Source organism: Anomaloglossus baeobatrachus, chromosome 10 (assembly GCF_048569485.1).
Source record: "Anomaloglossus baeobatrachus isolate aAnoBae1 chromosome 10, aAnoBae1.hap1, whole genome shotgun sequence".
Lineage (NCBI taxonomy): Eukaryota > Metazoa > Chordata > Amphibia > Anura > Aromobatidae > Anomaloglossus > Anomaloglossus baeobatrachus.
In genome coordinates, this window is record NC_134362.1 from 54,312,452 (window position 1) to 54,327,402 (window position 14,951).

At 51.6% G+C, this 14,951-nt stretch overlaps 1 protein-coding gene across 2 annotated transcripts in view; it reads right to left on the reverse strand.

Moving 5' to 3' along the window:
- Nucleotides 1–14,951, reverse strand: part of POLA2 (DNA polymerase alpha 2, accessory subunit) — a 180,176-nt gene that overhangs the window by 73,476 nt on the left and 91,749 nt on the right. For both annotated transcript variants that reach the window (XM_075326171.1, XM_075326172.1), the window contains exons 12-13: nucleotides 1,690–1,814; nucleotides 1,563–1,601 (exon numbers count right to left, since the gene is read on the reverse strand). In XM_075326171.1, coding sequence (XP_075182286.1) covers nucleotides 1,563–1,601; nucleotides 1,690–1,814 — 164 coding nt within the window. The remainder of the gene's footprint in view (nucleotides 1–1,562; nucleotides 1,602–1,689; nucleotides 1,815–14,951) is intronic.

A 14,951-nucleotide genomic window follows, 5' to 3' on the forward strand; every position in this document is an offset into this window, starting at 1 on the left:
ATACATATATATATATATATATATACATATATATATATATATACATACATATACATATATATACACATATACATATACATATATATATATATATATATATATATATATATACACACACACATATATACATATATATACATATATATATATATATATATATATATATACATATATATATATATATATATATATATATATATATATATATATATATATATATATAGTACACAATATACACACACCGTATCTTTCGGACCATAAGACGCACCCCCCCCCCCCTCCCAAATGTTGGGATGTTGGGGGTAAGTGGGGGGTGCGTCTTATGGTCTGACTGTGGCTGCAGGGAATGAGGGTGCTGCTGTGGAGCGGGTCATCGGGGGCACGAGCAGGCTGTAGCAGCCTGCCGTGACCACGAGGGCCCGCTCATTTGATATGCACGCCCATCCTCCCGCCCATCTCTCAGCTGTGAAGTCGGCACATTTAATCTTATTTTTTGTTTCCACTCTGCAGAGCTATAGCTGACAAGTCCTCACAAGTGTCAGCTGCTATAGATATTAGTGGTGAAAATCTTCAGGATGGGTTCTCTAAAGGGGATGACCTATCTTTGAAGACTTATTTTTAGCAGTGACTTGCACCCAGCTAAACAGTCTACTGTGTTATTGATACAAAAATCACACTAATAATAGATATAGATATGTATAATTTAGCACATGTGATCTATTCGCTAACTGTTACCTCTCTGGATACCCATGACGTCGCTCCAGTCGTCAGCATCAGAAGCTATGACCCTGCTGTCCGGATATCATGGAATAGCTGAAGCCTGTGATTGGCTGCAGCGGTCAGGAGACTGGATGTTCTAGTCATCTGACTGCTGGAATGATTCCGCGATATCAGGACAGCGCAGTTTTTTATTCCTATACCAATCTCTGGAGCGTCCTATGAGGAATCCAATGGGGAGACAAGAAGCGATTAGGCTTCCACTTCGAAATTCTAGGATAACCGATGAGCAAGAACAAAAAATAAATTAAAATAAATGTTTCAACAAGAATGAGATTAAATGACGTCAATAATTTAAACTGCAGCTTGTCCTATTCATGTGTCAGTAGCGGCTGCAGACTGAAGATAAATAGCTCCCAAGACTTGTGTGTCAACTGACAAGGGCTGTATCACATGTACCTCGATCAAGCTGCCATATGTGATTACATATAGCTGCTCTTTACTGAGCACAACCAGGGTGGGGGAGCAAAGAAGATTATCTCCTCGTCAATTACAACATGGGTTAAAATAGGTCTTCACAAATCACAGCCGGCAGCTTACTGAGGTATATTTGATACAGCTCTTGGGTACATGTGATACAGTTCTTGTGAGTTGAAACACAGGTCTTTGGAGCTGTACATCTTAAGTCTGCAGCTAGTGCCGACAAGTGACTAGGACAGGTTGCAATCTGAATTATACCAGGGAACGCAATTTGAGCTCATTCTTGGAGAACCTCTTTAAGAACCCCCTATGTATTAATTTATTCTACACGTACATAATACATCATACATAACTAAGATTTTTACCTCAACCTGCTGATGCTTTGAATCCAAAAAGGGTCCAAGCTGCAAAGAAAGAAAACAAGAGGTCACAGTCAGGTGGGTTTATATTTAATTTTAATTGCCAGCTCCGTGGCCCGTCCTTTGATCTCACCAGAATACAGACATCTGGACGGTCTCTATTAATAACATCCACCAGATCCTTTAGGGCATCATAAGTGATGGTGTCCGATGTGGTGAACGGCCCACAGGCTGCAATTATCATCTGTTGGGAGCAGTCTGCAGAGAAGAAAATAGGGAGAGGATTATATAGAATTATTGTTGAGGGGGGCGATATCTGGGCGCCGCAGTCGTAAAGAAGGTGTAGGCGAGTTATACTGCAAAAATAAAACTTACCAGCAACTTACTCCAAAAAAGGAAATAAAGTATGAAATTATTCTGTATTAATACCGCCATCAGTTACTTATACTGCTATTATGTTCATATGCAAAAGTGACAGATTACAGGAGGACAATACAGTATATACATGGACATTATATTTAGAGGAGACACAGCAATATACTCTTTACAGGAAGAGGTGGAGCAGCAGCTGAAGCTTCTCCTGCCATTCATTAGTCTAGTGGGTAACACATGGCAGCCTGAAGTTAACCACTAATGTCTAATGCATATCCTGTCTGTCCAAGTGACAAAAGTATCACAGCATTAGCATAGCACCAAAGTCTGATGCCAGCCATAGTGTCCCAGAGACCTTTATGCATTAGCATGTTAGATTATTTTGTCCTGGGATAAGAGGAGAGCATTCATTATAGGAAAACAATCAATGCAGAATAAAGAGAAAAAATAATCTGGATTGGTAGAAATAATAAAGAGCAATTAACATACAAAGAGTTGAGCAAGAAGGCATTGATATAAACATCCTGGAAAAAAAAAAAAAAAAAAAAAGAAGTAAAAGAATCCCTGAACGCCTATGATTTTGAATCTTTTTTCCGTTTTACTCTGCGTCGCTCCATTGAAGAGATATTCACATTTATTCCTTCCGGAGCGCAGTATGTGAAATCTCTGCTTCCAGTGCAACTGGATGTTTCTTCGGAGTCTCATTCTCAGCAGCTAATTTCTAAGTCTCAGACGCTGATAAGCTGTGATTGGCAGTGTCTGTAAGAGAGGAGTGTAAGCGCACACCCACAGAAAAGCGTCTGAAGAAACTGTCAGTTGCACTGCAAGCAGAGATTTCACATACTGCACTCCAAAAGGAACAAATGCAAATATCTCAGCAATGGAGCGATGCAGACTAAATACAGAAAGAAAAAAAAAAACGTCAGGATCAAGGGAGCTTGAGGATTTTTTTTTTTTAAAAAAAAAAAAAAAAGACATTTTACCAATTTTTTTTAGCGACAAGAAAGCAATGAGAGAGCAGAAAAAGAATAAATAAACCGCTGCGGTTTTTGCCATCACTTTGGTGGAAATTAAATTTTAAACATGGATTGTAGACAAATGGACACAATCTACACCAAAAAAGAGAATTTTGTTTACTTTACGTAAATTCTTTTTCTTATAGTTCCGTATTGGGAGACCCAGACCATGGGCGTTTAGCTTCTGCCTCCGGAGGACACACAAAGTACTACACTTAAAAAGTGTAGCTCCTCCCTCTGAGCTTATACACCCCCTGATGAGCAGACTGAGCCAGTTTAGTGCAAAAGCTGAAGGAGAATAGCCACCCACAAGTAAAACAGAGCAAGAACCGGAACAACCGGAGACTCTGTCCACGACAACAGCCGGTGAAAACATGCGAAACAAGAAACTGCCAACAGGCAACAGGGAGGGAGCTGGGTCTCCCAATACGGAACTATAAGAAAAAGAATTTACGGTAAGCAAACAAAATTCTCTTTTTCTTTATCGTTCCTTTGGGAGACCCAGACCATGGGATGTCTCAAAGCTGTCCCTGGGTGGGAAATAAACAGAAAAACTAAGAAGTAGGCAGAACCTAACTTCACAAATGGGCGACAGCCGCCTGAAGGATGAGTCTGCCCAAGCTCGCATCCGCCGAAGCATGAGCATGCACTTGGTAGTGCTTTGAAAAGGTATGCAGGCTAGTCCAAGTGGCAGCCTGACAGACTTGTTGAGCCGTAGCCTGGTGCCTGAAAGCCCAAGAGGCACCGACAGCTCTGGTCGAGTGTGCCTTGATCCCCGGCGGGGGAGGCACCTGAGAACACTGGTAGGCGTCCGAAATGGTCGACCTAATCCAACTGGCTAAGGTCGGCTTAGACGCAGAGAGGCACTTGCGCCAACCTGTGGTTAGCACAAAGAGAGAAGTGCACCGCCTAAGAGCAGCGGTGCGAGACAGATAGATCCGGAGAGCACGCACCAAATCCAGATTATGCAGCGCTTTTTCAAAGCGATGAACAGGGGCCGGACAGAAGGAAGGTAAAGTAATGTCCTGGTTAAGGTGGAAGGGAGAGACCACCTTAGGAAGAAAGTCCGGAGTCGGACGGAGAACCACCTTGTCTTGATGGAAAACCAAAAAAGGTGACTCCGAAGAGAGCGCAGCCAAATCGGAGACTCTCCTGAGGGAAGTTATGGCCACCAGAAAAGCCACTTTCTGTGAAAGACGAAACAAAGAAACCTCCATAAGAGGCTCAAAGGGGGGGTTTCTGCAAAACCATGAGAACCAAATTAAGGTCCCAGGGATCGAAGGGCCACCGGTAAGGCGGAATGATGTGAGACACGCCCTGCATGAAGGTGCGGACCTGAGCCATCCAGGCGAGACGCCGCTGGAACAGCACTGACAGAGCTGAGATTTGTCCCTTGACAGAGTTGAGGGACAGTCCCAGCTGCAGACCGGACTGTAGAAAGGACAGAAGGGTCGGCAAGGAAAATGGCCAAGGAGGATGGCCGGAAGAGCGACACCAGGACAGGAAAATTTTCCAAGTCCTGTGATAGATCTTGGCGAAGGAAGACTTACGGGCCCGAGTCATAGTGGAGATGACTTCCGGAGGAATACCAGAAGCCGTCAAGATCCAGGACTCAAGAGCCACGCCGTCAATTTGAGAGCGGCAGAATTCAGGCGGAAAAACGGACCTTGTGAGAGAAGGTCTGGACGGTCCGGGAGATGCCACGGCACCTCTACGGACAGATGGAGCAGGTCTGGGTACCAAGCTCGCCTGGGCCAGTCCGGAGCAATGAGGATGACTCGACGGCCCTCCATTCTGATCTTGCGCAGGACTCTGGGCAAGAGAGCTAGATGGGGAAACACGTAGGACAGACGAAACTGGGACCAGTCTTGAACCAGAGCGTCCGCGGCGAATGCCTGAGGATCGTGGGAGCGAGCCACGTAAACAGGAACTTTGTTGTTGTGACGGGATGCCATTAGGTCCACGTCCGGAGTGCCCCATTTGCGGCAGATTGACTGAAACACTGCCGGGTGCAGGGACCACTCGCCACTGTCCATGGTTTGCCGGCTGAGGTAATCTGCCTCCCAGTTTTCCACGCCTGGGATGTGGACTGCGGATATGGTGGACTTGGAGTCCTCCGTCCATTGAAGGATGCGTTGTACCTCCAACATTGCCAGGCGGCTGCGTGTCCCGCCTTGGTGATTGATGTAGGCAACCGCTGTCGCGTTGTCTGACTGGACTCGGATGTTCCTGCCCGCCAACAGGTGGTGAAAAGCTAGGAGAGCCAGAAGCACGGCTCTGGTTTCCAGCACATTGATCGAAAGGGCTGACTCGGACGGAGTCCAAGTGCCCTGCACTCTGTGGTGGAGACATACCGCTCCCCAGTCGGATAGACTGGCATCAGTGGTGAGGATCACCCAGGACGGGGCCAGGAAGGAGCGCCCCTGGGACAGAGAGAGGGGCCGAAGCCACCACTGAAGAGAGCTCCTGGTCTGTGGCGACAGAGCCACTAACCTGTGCAAGGAGGAAGGCCGCTTGTCCCAACAGCGGAGAATGTCCAGCTGCAGGGGACGCAGATGGAACTGTGCAAAGGGAACAGCGTCCATTGACGCCACCATTTGACCCAGCACCTGCATCAGGCGCCTGAGGGAATAACGGCGGGGCCTCAGCAGAGAGCGCACCGCCAGTTGGAGGGACTGCTGTTTGACTAAGGGCAACTTCACAAGTGCCGGCAAAGTCTCGAACTGCATCCCTAGGTACGTGAGACTCTGGGTCGGAGTCAGAGAGGATTTGGGAAGATTGATAAGCCACGCGAATTGGGCTAGAGTGGCGAGAGTGAGCGAGACACTCCGCTGACAGTCCGCGCTGGATGAAGCCTTGACTAGAAGGTCGTCCAGGTAAGGAATCACTGCCAACCCCTGTAGGTGCAGGACCGCAATCACTGCTGCCATGACCTTGGTGAATACCCGAGGGGCCGTGGCCAACCCGAAGGGGAGAGCCACGAATTGGAAATGATCTTCTCAGATTGCAAAACGTAGCCAACGCTGGTGTGAAACTGCAATTGGCACATGCAGATAGGCATCTCTGATGTCGATGGATGCCAGGAAATCCCCTTGGGTCATTGAAGCAATGACTGATCGCAGAGACTCCATGCGAAAGTGCCACACCTGAACATGCTTGTTGAGAAGCTTGAGATCCAGGATGGGCCGGAAGGAACCGTCCTTTTTGGGGACTAGGAAGAGATTTGAGTGGAAACCTCTGAACAGTTCCCGGGCGGGAACCGGTACAATTACTCCGTTGGCCTGCAAGGACGCCACGGCCTGCGAGAAGGCGGCAGCCTTGGAGCAGGGTGGAGTTGAGAGAAAAAATCTGTTTGGCGGGCTGGAAGAGAATTCTATCCTGTAGCCGCGGGAGAGGATATCCCTCACCCACTGATCGGAGACTTGTTGAAACCACGCGTCGCCAAAGTGGGAGAGCCTGCCACCGACTAAGGACGTTGCTGGCGCGGACAGATAGTCATGAGGAGGCTGCCTTAGCGGCAGCACCTCCTGCGATCTTCTGTGGACGCGCTTTTGGGCGCCAGTTGGATTTCTGGTCCTTGGCTGAGTTAGTGGACGAGGCCGAGGGCTTAGAGGACGACCAGTTGGAGGAACGAAAGGAACGAAACCTTGACTGATTCCTACCCTGGACATGTTTCCTGGTTTTGGTTTGTGGCATGGAAGTACTCTTCCCGCCAGTAGCTTCCTTAATAATTTCATCCAGCTGTTCACCGAACAGCCGGGACCCAGCAAAAGGGAGCCCAGCAAGGTACTTCTTTGAAGAAGCATCTGCCTTCCACTCTTGAAGCCACAAGATCCTGCGGATAGCGAGGGAATTAGCCGAAGCCACCGCAGTGCGGTGAGAAGCCTCCAGCATGGCAGCCATGGCATAGGATGAAAAAGCTGAAGCTTGGGAAGTTAAGGCAACCATTTCGGGCATAGATTCCCTGGCGAGGGAATGCATCTCCTCCAGAGAAGCAGAGATGGCTTTGAGAGCCCACACTGCTGCAAAAGTCGGGGAGAACGAGGCCCCCGCCGCTTCATATACGGATTTGGCCAGAAGGTCAATCTGGCGGTCAGTGGAATCCTTAAGGGAGGTGCCAGCCACCAACACAACGGTCTGGGCTGAGAGTCTAGACACCGGGGGGTCTACCTTTGGGGAATGAGCCCACTCCTTGACCACCTCAGGTGGAAAGGGAAAGCGGTCATCAGAACCACGCTTTGGGAAGCGTTTGTCAGGACAGGCCCTGGGCTTGGTCACAGCGGCCTGAAAACTGGAGTGGTTAAAGAACACACTCTTTACTCTCTAAGGCCTTAACCCCGACAAAGCCCTCCATGTCCGGCGTAATCCAGGATGCTCCAGCGTCGCATCCAGCTCTGCTGCATGGAGGTGACCGGAGAAGCAGCAGACACAGCCGCTCCGGTCACCTCCATGCAGCTATTGAAGACAGCTGCGCGATCAGCTGAGCTGTCACCGAGGTTACCCGCGGCCACCGCTGAATCCAGCAGTGGCCGCGAGTAACCTCAGTGACAGCACAGCTGATCGCGCTACTGCGTGGAGCTGACAGGAGCGTGGAGCTGACAGGAGCGTGGAGCTGACAGGAGCGTGGAGCTGACAGGAGCGTGGAGGACGGGACTTTCAGTGGCGGCGGTGGCAGCGAGAGGGGTCCATCATCTCCCCTGTGCGTGCACGCTGGGGACAGCGGTACTTCGGGGAACACGTGGAAGACGGGGCTATCAGCGGCAGCGAGAGGGGGATGGACGTTAGCAGCTGAAAACATTGATTTTTTTTCCCTCTCGCTGCCGCCGCTGCTAATAGTCCCCGTACTCCACATCATCTCCCCTGTGCGTGCACGCTGGGGACAGTGGTACTTCGGGGAACACGTGGAGGACGGGACCGGACCACTTGCCTGACCTCACTTCCTGACAAATCACCTGCGTTTTTGGTACCAAAAACGCAGGTAAAAGGCAGGTAAAATGCACCACTTTTGATTAGCATGCATTTTTCCTGCGTTTTTGATGCCCTCATTGATTTCAATGGGTGACAAATGTTGACAAAAACGCAGGAAGAATGAACATGCTGCATTTTTTTTGTCACAAACTTTTGACAAAAAAAAAACGCTGACAAAAACTGCAATGTGCGCATGACAAATCTGACTTCTCATAGACTTTGCTGGGAAGTCAAATGTCAGAAAGTTCTGCTGACAAAACTGCAGCCAAAAAAGCAGCAAAAAAGCAGGAAAAAAAGCAGCGTGCGCATGTAGCCTTAGGCGAGGTAAACTGGTGCTTTTCTGCCAGAGAGGGTTGCTCCTCTGATACTGGCGGATTGAGATCCAGTACAGAATTAATGGAAGCAATCAAGTCACTAAGTTCCGAGTCACTTTCGGACAGATCAATGGGGCACATGGAGTTAACCTCCGAGCCCCCCGTAAAGGCATCCTCCTTATCCTGCGAGTCAGCTCCTGAATCAGAGCCGCGGGACGAGGAAGGAGAGGGAACCCTGCGTCTCTTCTCAGGAGGACGGGGTCTGGGACCAGATGATGAATGCTCTGTGAGCTCCGGTCCTGAGAGAGCCCTAGCAGCAGAGGCTCCCTGTGAAGGGGGCTGATGCATGTTCAGCAAAGTCCTGGACAGAAGTCCCATGGACTCAGCAAAAGACTGGGAGATAGACCTAGAAAAGGATTCTACCCAAGAAGGGGGTTCAGCCACAGGAGCAGCCTGAGAGACCACTGGGGGTGAGACTCCAGGCTGAGGCATCGCCAGGTTAGAGCAGGCATCACAATGTGGGAAGATGCTCGGTTCAGGCAGCAGGAGCTTACATGCAGTGCATACTGAATACAGCTTTGGAGCCTTGCTCCTCGTGTGAGACATGCTGCTGGAGTGGGGACAGCCTCTACAAATAGAATGAACCCCAGGGAGTATATACAGAGGTCCACAACCAGAGACCGGCTGTGGCTTACCAGACAGCTGGAAGCGGTGTTGTGTGCCCTCCAGATCCCGAAGCCCGGACCCCCAAGCACAGCACCTCAGCAGAGAAGCTGCAGACCAGCGCTGCAATGACTGATCGCAGAGAGAACGCTGAGAAAATGGCCGCCGGAGCGAAGAGAGGGGGCGGGACTTGCTTGAGGAGCGGGATCTGGAGGGCCATAGAGACCTACAGGGGAGGGGACATACACTGCAGTGGGGAGTGTCCCTCCCCTGTACAGAACGGCCGCCGGGAGGAGCCAAGCCTGTCCCTCTGCATGAGTGACATGCGAGGGCAGTGAAACAGAAACTAGGCCTCCGGCGAAGCCGGGGCCTAAATTTAAGCGGCGCGGCCGACGCGCAGGCACCATCGGCGCGGTTCTCAGGCGACAGCTAGAGAACCCGCCGGAAATGTCAGAAAACACAATAAGCACACTCTCCCACAACAATAAAGTACAGGGACCCCGAAAACTGAACGTCTCAGGTACTTAGCTTGCTGAGACGCAGGGCCAAGTCCCTGGGGATGAGTGCTCCGGTCCAGCAGGGTCCTGAAGGGCTGCGGATGGAGACCGGTCTCCTGCCAAGCATGGAGACCGTGCTGGCTCCCACTTCAAGCCAGAGCCCAGGAGGGATGGTGAAGGAGCACGGCATGTAAGGCTCCAGCCTAGGAATCAACCTTAGAACACCGCCGACACAGTGGGTTGAGAAGGGACATGCCGGGGGTCCAGACGTGGACCCCACTCTTCAATCTCGTTCCAAAAGGAATAATCATATGAGAATGCATGTGTGGATGTATGCCTCCTGAACACAAAGCACTAAACTGGCTGAGTCTGCTCATCAGGGGGTGTATAAGCTCAGAGGGAGGAGCTACACTTTTAAGTGTAGTACTTTGTGTGTCCTCCGGAAGTAGAAGCTAAACACCCATGGTCTGGGTCTCCCAAAGGAACGCTAAAGAAAACCTTTTTGAATGCAATTTATTTATTTATTTTACTACAAAAAAGAGAATTTTGTTTACTTACCGTAAATTCTTTTTCTTATAGTTCCGTATTGGGAGACCCAGACATTGGGTGTATAGCTTATGCCTCCGGAGGACACACAAAGTACTACACTAAAAAGTGTAGCTCCTCCCTCTGAGCATATACACCCCCTGGTTAACCAGATCTAGCCAGTTTAGTGCAAAAGCTGAAGGAGAATAGCCACCCATAAGTAAAAACAGAGCAAGAACCGGAACAACCGGAGCCTCTGTCTGCGACAACAGCCGGTGAAAACACGCGGAACAAGAAACTGCCAACAGGCAACAGGGAGGGTGCTGGGTCTCCCAATACGGAACTATAAGAAAAAGAATTTACGGTAAGTAAACAAAATTCTCTTTTTCTTCATCGTTCCTATGGGAGACCCAGACATTGAGACGTCTCAAAGCAGTCCATGGGTGGGAATAAACAGAAAACTGAGAAGTAGGCGGAGCCTAACTTCACAAATGGGCGACAGCCGCCTGAAGGATGCGTCTGCCCAAGCTCGCATCTGCCGAAGCATGAGCATGCACTTGGTAGTGCTTTGAAAAGGTGTGCAGGCTAGTCCAAGTGGCGGCCTGACAGACCTGCTGAGCCGTAAGCCTGGTGCCTGAAAGCCCAAGAGGCACCGACAGCTCTGGTCGAGTGTGCCTTGATCCCCGGCGGGGGAGGCACCCGAGTACACTGGTAGGCATCGGATATGGCCGACCTAATCCAGCGAGCTAAGGTCGGCTTAGAAGCCGAGAGGCCCTTACGCCGACCTGTGGTTAGCACAAAGAGAGATGTGCACCGCCTAAGAACAGCGGTGTGAGACACATAGATCCGGAGGGCCCGCACCAGATCCAGAGTATGCAACGCTTTTTCGAAGCGATGAACAGGAGCCGGACAAAAGGAAGGCAGGGAAATGTCCTGGTTAAGGTGGAAAGGAGAAACCACCTTAGGGAGAAAGTCCGGAGTCGGACGGAGAACCACCTTGTCTTGATGAAAAAACAAAAAAGGTGACTCCGAAGAGAGCGCAGCCAAATCGGAGACTCTCCTGAGGGAAGTTATGGCCACTAGAAAGACCACTTTCTGTGAAAGACGAGACAAAGAAACCTCCCTAAGAGGCTCAAAGGGGGGTTTCTGCAAGGCCGTGAGGACCAGATTGAGGTCCCAGGGATCCAAGGGCCGCCGGTAAGGCGGAATAATGTGAGACGCACCCTGCATGAAGGTGCGGACCTGAGCCAGGCGGGCGAGACGCCGCTGGAACAGCACAGACAGAGCCGAGACTTGTCCCTTGAGGGAATTGAGGGATAGTCCTAGCTGCAGACCGGACTGTAGAAAGGACAGAAGGGTCGGCAAGGAAAAAAGCCAAGGAGCATGGCCGGAAGAGCGACACCAGGACAGGAAAATTCTCCAAGTCCTGTGATAGATTTTTGCCGAGGAAGACTTCCGAGCCCGAGTCATAGTGGAGATGACTTCAGGAGGAATACCAGAAGCCGTCAAGATCCAGGACTCAAGAGCCACGCCGTCAACCTGAGAGCCGCAGAATTCTGGCAGAAAAACGGACCTTGAGAGAGAAGGTCTGGACGGTCCGGAAGATGGCACGGCACCTCTACGGACAGATCGAGCAGGTCTGGGTACCAAGCTCGCCTGGGCCAGTCCGGGGCAATGAGGATGACCCGACGGCCCTCCATTCTGATCTTGCGCAGAACTCTGGGCAAGAGAGCTAGAAGGGGAAACACGTAGGACAGACGAAACTGGGACCAATCTTGAACCAGAGCGTCCGCTGCAAGGGCCTGGGGATCGTGGGAGCGAGCCACGTAAACCGGAACCTTGTAGTTGTGCCGGGATGCCATTAGATCCACTTCCGGAGTGCCCCACTTGCGGCAGATTGACTGAAAAACTGCCGGATGCAGGGACCACTCGCCACTGTCCACGGTTTGACGGCTGAGGTAATCTGCCTCCCAGTTTTCCACGCCTGGGATGTGGACTGCGGATATGGTGGACTTGGAGTCCTCCGTCCATTGAAGGATGCGTTGAACCTCCAACATTGCCAGGCGGCTGCGTGTCCCGCCTTGGTGATTGATGTAGGCAACCGCTGTCGCGTTGTCTGACTGGACTCGGATGTGCTTGCCCGCTAAAAGGTGGTGAAAAGCTAGGAGAGCCAGGAGCACGGCTCTGGTTTCCAGCACATTGATCGAGAGGGCTGACTCAGACGGAGTCCAAGTGCCCTGTGCTCGGTGGTGGAGACATACCGCTCCCCAGCCAGATAGACTGGCATCCGTGGTGAGGATCACCCAGGACGGGGCCAGAAAGGAGCGTCCCTGAGACAGAGACGGGGGCCGAAGCCACCACTGAAGGGAACCCCTGGTCTGAGGCGACAGAGCCACCAGCCTGTGCAAGGAGGAAGTCCGCTTGTCCCAACAGCGGAGAATGTCCAGCTGCAGAGGACGCAGATGGAACTGGGCAAAGGGAACAGCCTCCATTGACGCCACCATCAGACCCAGCACCCGCATTAGGTGCCTGATGGAATGACGGCGGGATCTCAAGAGAGAGCGCACCGCCAGATGGAGGGACTGCTGTTTGACTAAGGGCAGCTTCACAAGTGCCGGCAGAGTCTCGAACTGCATCCCTAGGTACGTGAGCCTCTGGGTCGGAGTCAGAGTGGATTTGGGCAGGTTGACAAGCCACCCGAATTGGGTTAGAGTGGCGAGAGTGAGCGAGACACTCCGCTGACAGTCTGCGCTGGATGAAGCCTTGATTAGAAGGTCGTCCAGGTAAGGGATCACTGCCAACCCCTGGAGGTGCAGAACCGCAACCACTGCTGCCATGACCTTGGTGAATACTCGAGGGGCCGTGGCTAACCCGAAGGGGAGAGCCACGAATTGGAAATGTTCCTCTCCGATTGCAAAACGTAGCCAACGCTGGTGTGAAACTGCAATTGGCACATGCAGATAGGCATCTCTGATGTCGATGGATGCTAGGAAATCTCCTTGGGTCATTGAGGCAATGACTGATCGCAGAGACTCCATGCGAAAATGCCGCACCTGAACATGCTTGTTGAGAAGCTTGAGATCCAGGATGGGCCGGAAGGAACCGTCCTTTTTGGGCACTAGGAAGAGATTTGAGTAAAAACCTCTGAACCGCTCCCGGGCGGGAACTGGTACAATTACTCCGTTGGCCTGCAAGGATGCCACGGCCTGAGAGAAGGCGGCGGCCTTGGAGCAGGGGGGAGTGGACAGAAAAAAATCTGTTTGGCGGGCTGGAAGAAAATTCTATCCTGTAGCCGTGGGAGATGATATCCCGCACCCACCGATCGGAGACGTGTTGAAACCACACGTCGCCAAAGTGGGAGAGCCTGCCACCGACTAAGGACGTTGCTGGCGTGGCCAGATAGTCAAGAGGAGGCTGCCTTAGTGGCAGCAGCTCCTGCGGTCTTTTGTGGACGCGCCTTTGTGCGCCAGCTGGGTTTTTGATCCTTGGCTGGGTTAGTGGACGAGGCCGAGGGCTTAGAGGATGACCAGTTGGAGGAACGAAAGGAACGAAACCTCGACTGGTTCCTACCCTGGGCAAGTTAGCTGGTTTTAATTTGAGGCATGGAAGTACTCTTCCCGCCAGTAGCTTCCTTAATAATTTCATCCAGTTGTTCACCGAATAGCCTGGATCCAGCAAAAGGGAGTCCAGCAAGGTACTTCTTTGAAGAAGCATCTGCCTTCCACTCTCGAAGCCACAAGATCCTGCGGATAGCGAGGGAATTAGCCGAAGCCTCCAGCATGGCAGACATGGCATAGGAAGAAAAAGCGGAAGCTTGAGAAGTTAAGGCAACCATTTCGGGCATAGATTCCCTCTAGAGAAGCAGAGATGGCCTTGAGAGCCCACACTGCTGCAAAAAATGGGGAGAACGAGGCCCCAGCCACCTCATATACAGATTTCTGTATTTCATTTACAGAAGGTCAACCTGGCGGTCAGTGGGATCCTTAAGCGAGGTGCCATCAGCCACTGATACAACGGTCCGGGCTGAGATTCTAGACACCGGAGGGTCTACCTTTGGTGAGTGAGCCCACTCCTTGACCACCTCAGGTGGAAAGGGAAAATGGTCATCAGAACCACGCTTAGGGAAGCGTTTGTCAGGGCAGGCCCTGGGCTTGGTCACAGCGGCCTGAAAACTGGAGTGGTTAAAGAACACACTCTTTGTCCTCTTAGGTGAGGTAAACTGGTGCTTTTCTGCCAGAGAGGGTTGTTCCTCTGATACTGGCGGATTGAGGTCCAGTACAGAATTAATGGACGCAATCAAATCACCAACATCTGCGTCACATTCGGACAGATCAATGGGGCACATGGAGGTAGCGTCCGAGCCCCCAGTAAAGGCATCCTCCTCGTCCTGCGAGTCAGCTTGTGAGTCAGAGCCGCGGGACGAGGAAGGAGAGGGGACCCTGCGCCTCTTTTTAGGAGGACGGGGCCTGGGACCAGATGAAGAATCCTCTGTGAGCTCTGCTGAGCGAGCCCCAGCACCAGAGGCGCCCTGAGAAGGGGGCTGATGCATGCTCAGCAGAGTCCGGGACAGCTGTCCCATGGAGTCGGCAAAAGACTGGGAGATTGACTTAGAGAAAGATTCTACCCAAGCCGGGGGTTCAGCCACCGGAGCCGAAGCAGCCGGAGGGACCACTGGGGGTGAGACTCTAGGCTGAGGCACCGCCATGTTAGAGCAGGCATCACAATGTGGATATGTGCTCGGTTCAGGCAGTACGAGCTTACATGCAGTGCATACTGAATACAGCTTTGCAGCCTTGCTCCTCGTGTGAGACATGCTGCTGAAGTGGGGGCTCTGAGCCAGAACGACCCCCAGAGAGTATATAAGAAGGTCCACAACCGGAAGTTGTGGCTTACCAGACCGTTTGTGTGCCCTCCAGATCCCACAGCCCGGACCCCCAAGCAGCTTAGCAGGGATGCTGCAGCCAGCGTCTGATCCAGAGAAAAACGCTGAGAAAATGGCGCCGGAGCGAGGAGAGGGGGCGGGACCTGCTCTGAGAGCGG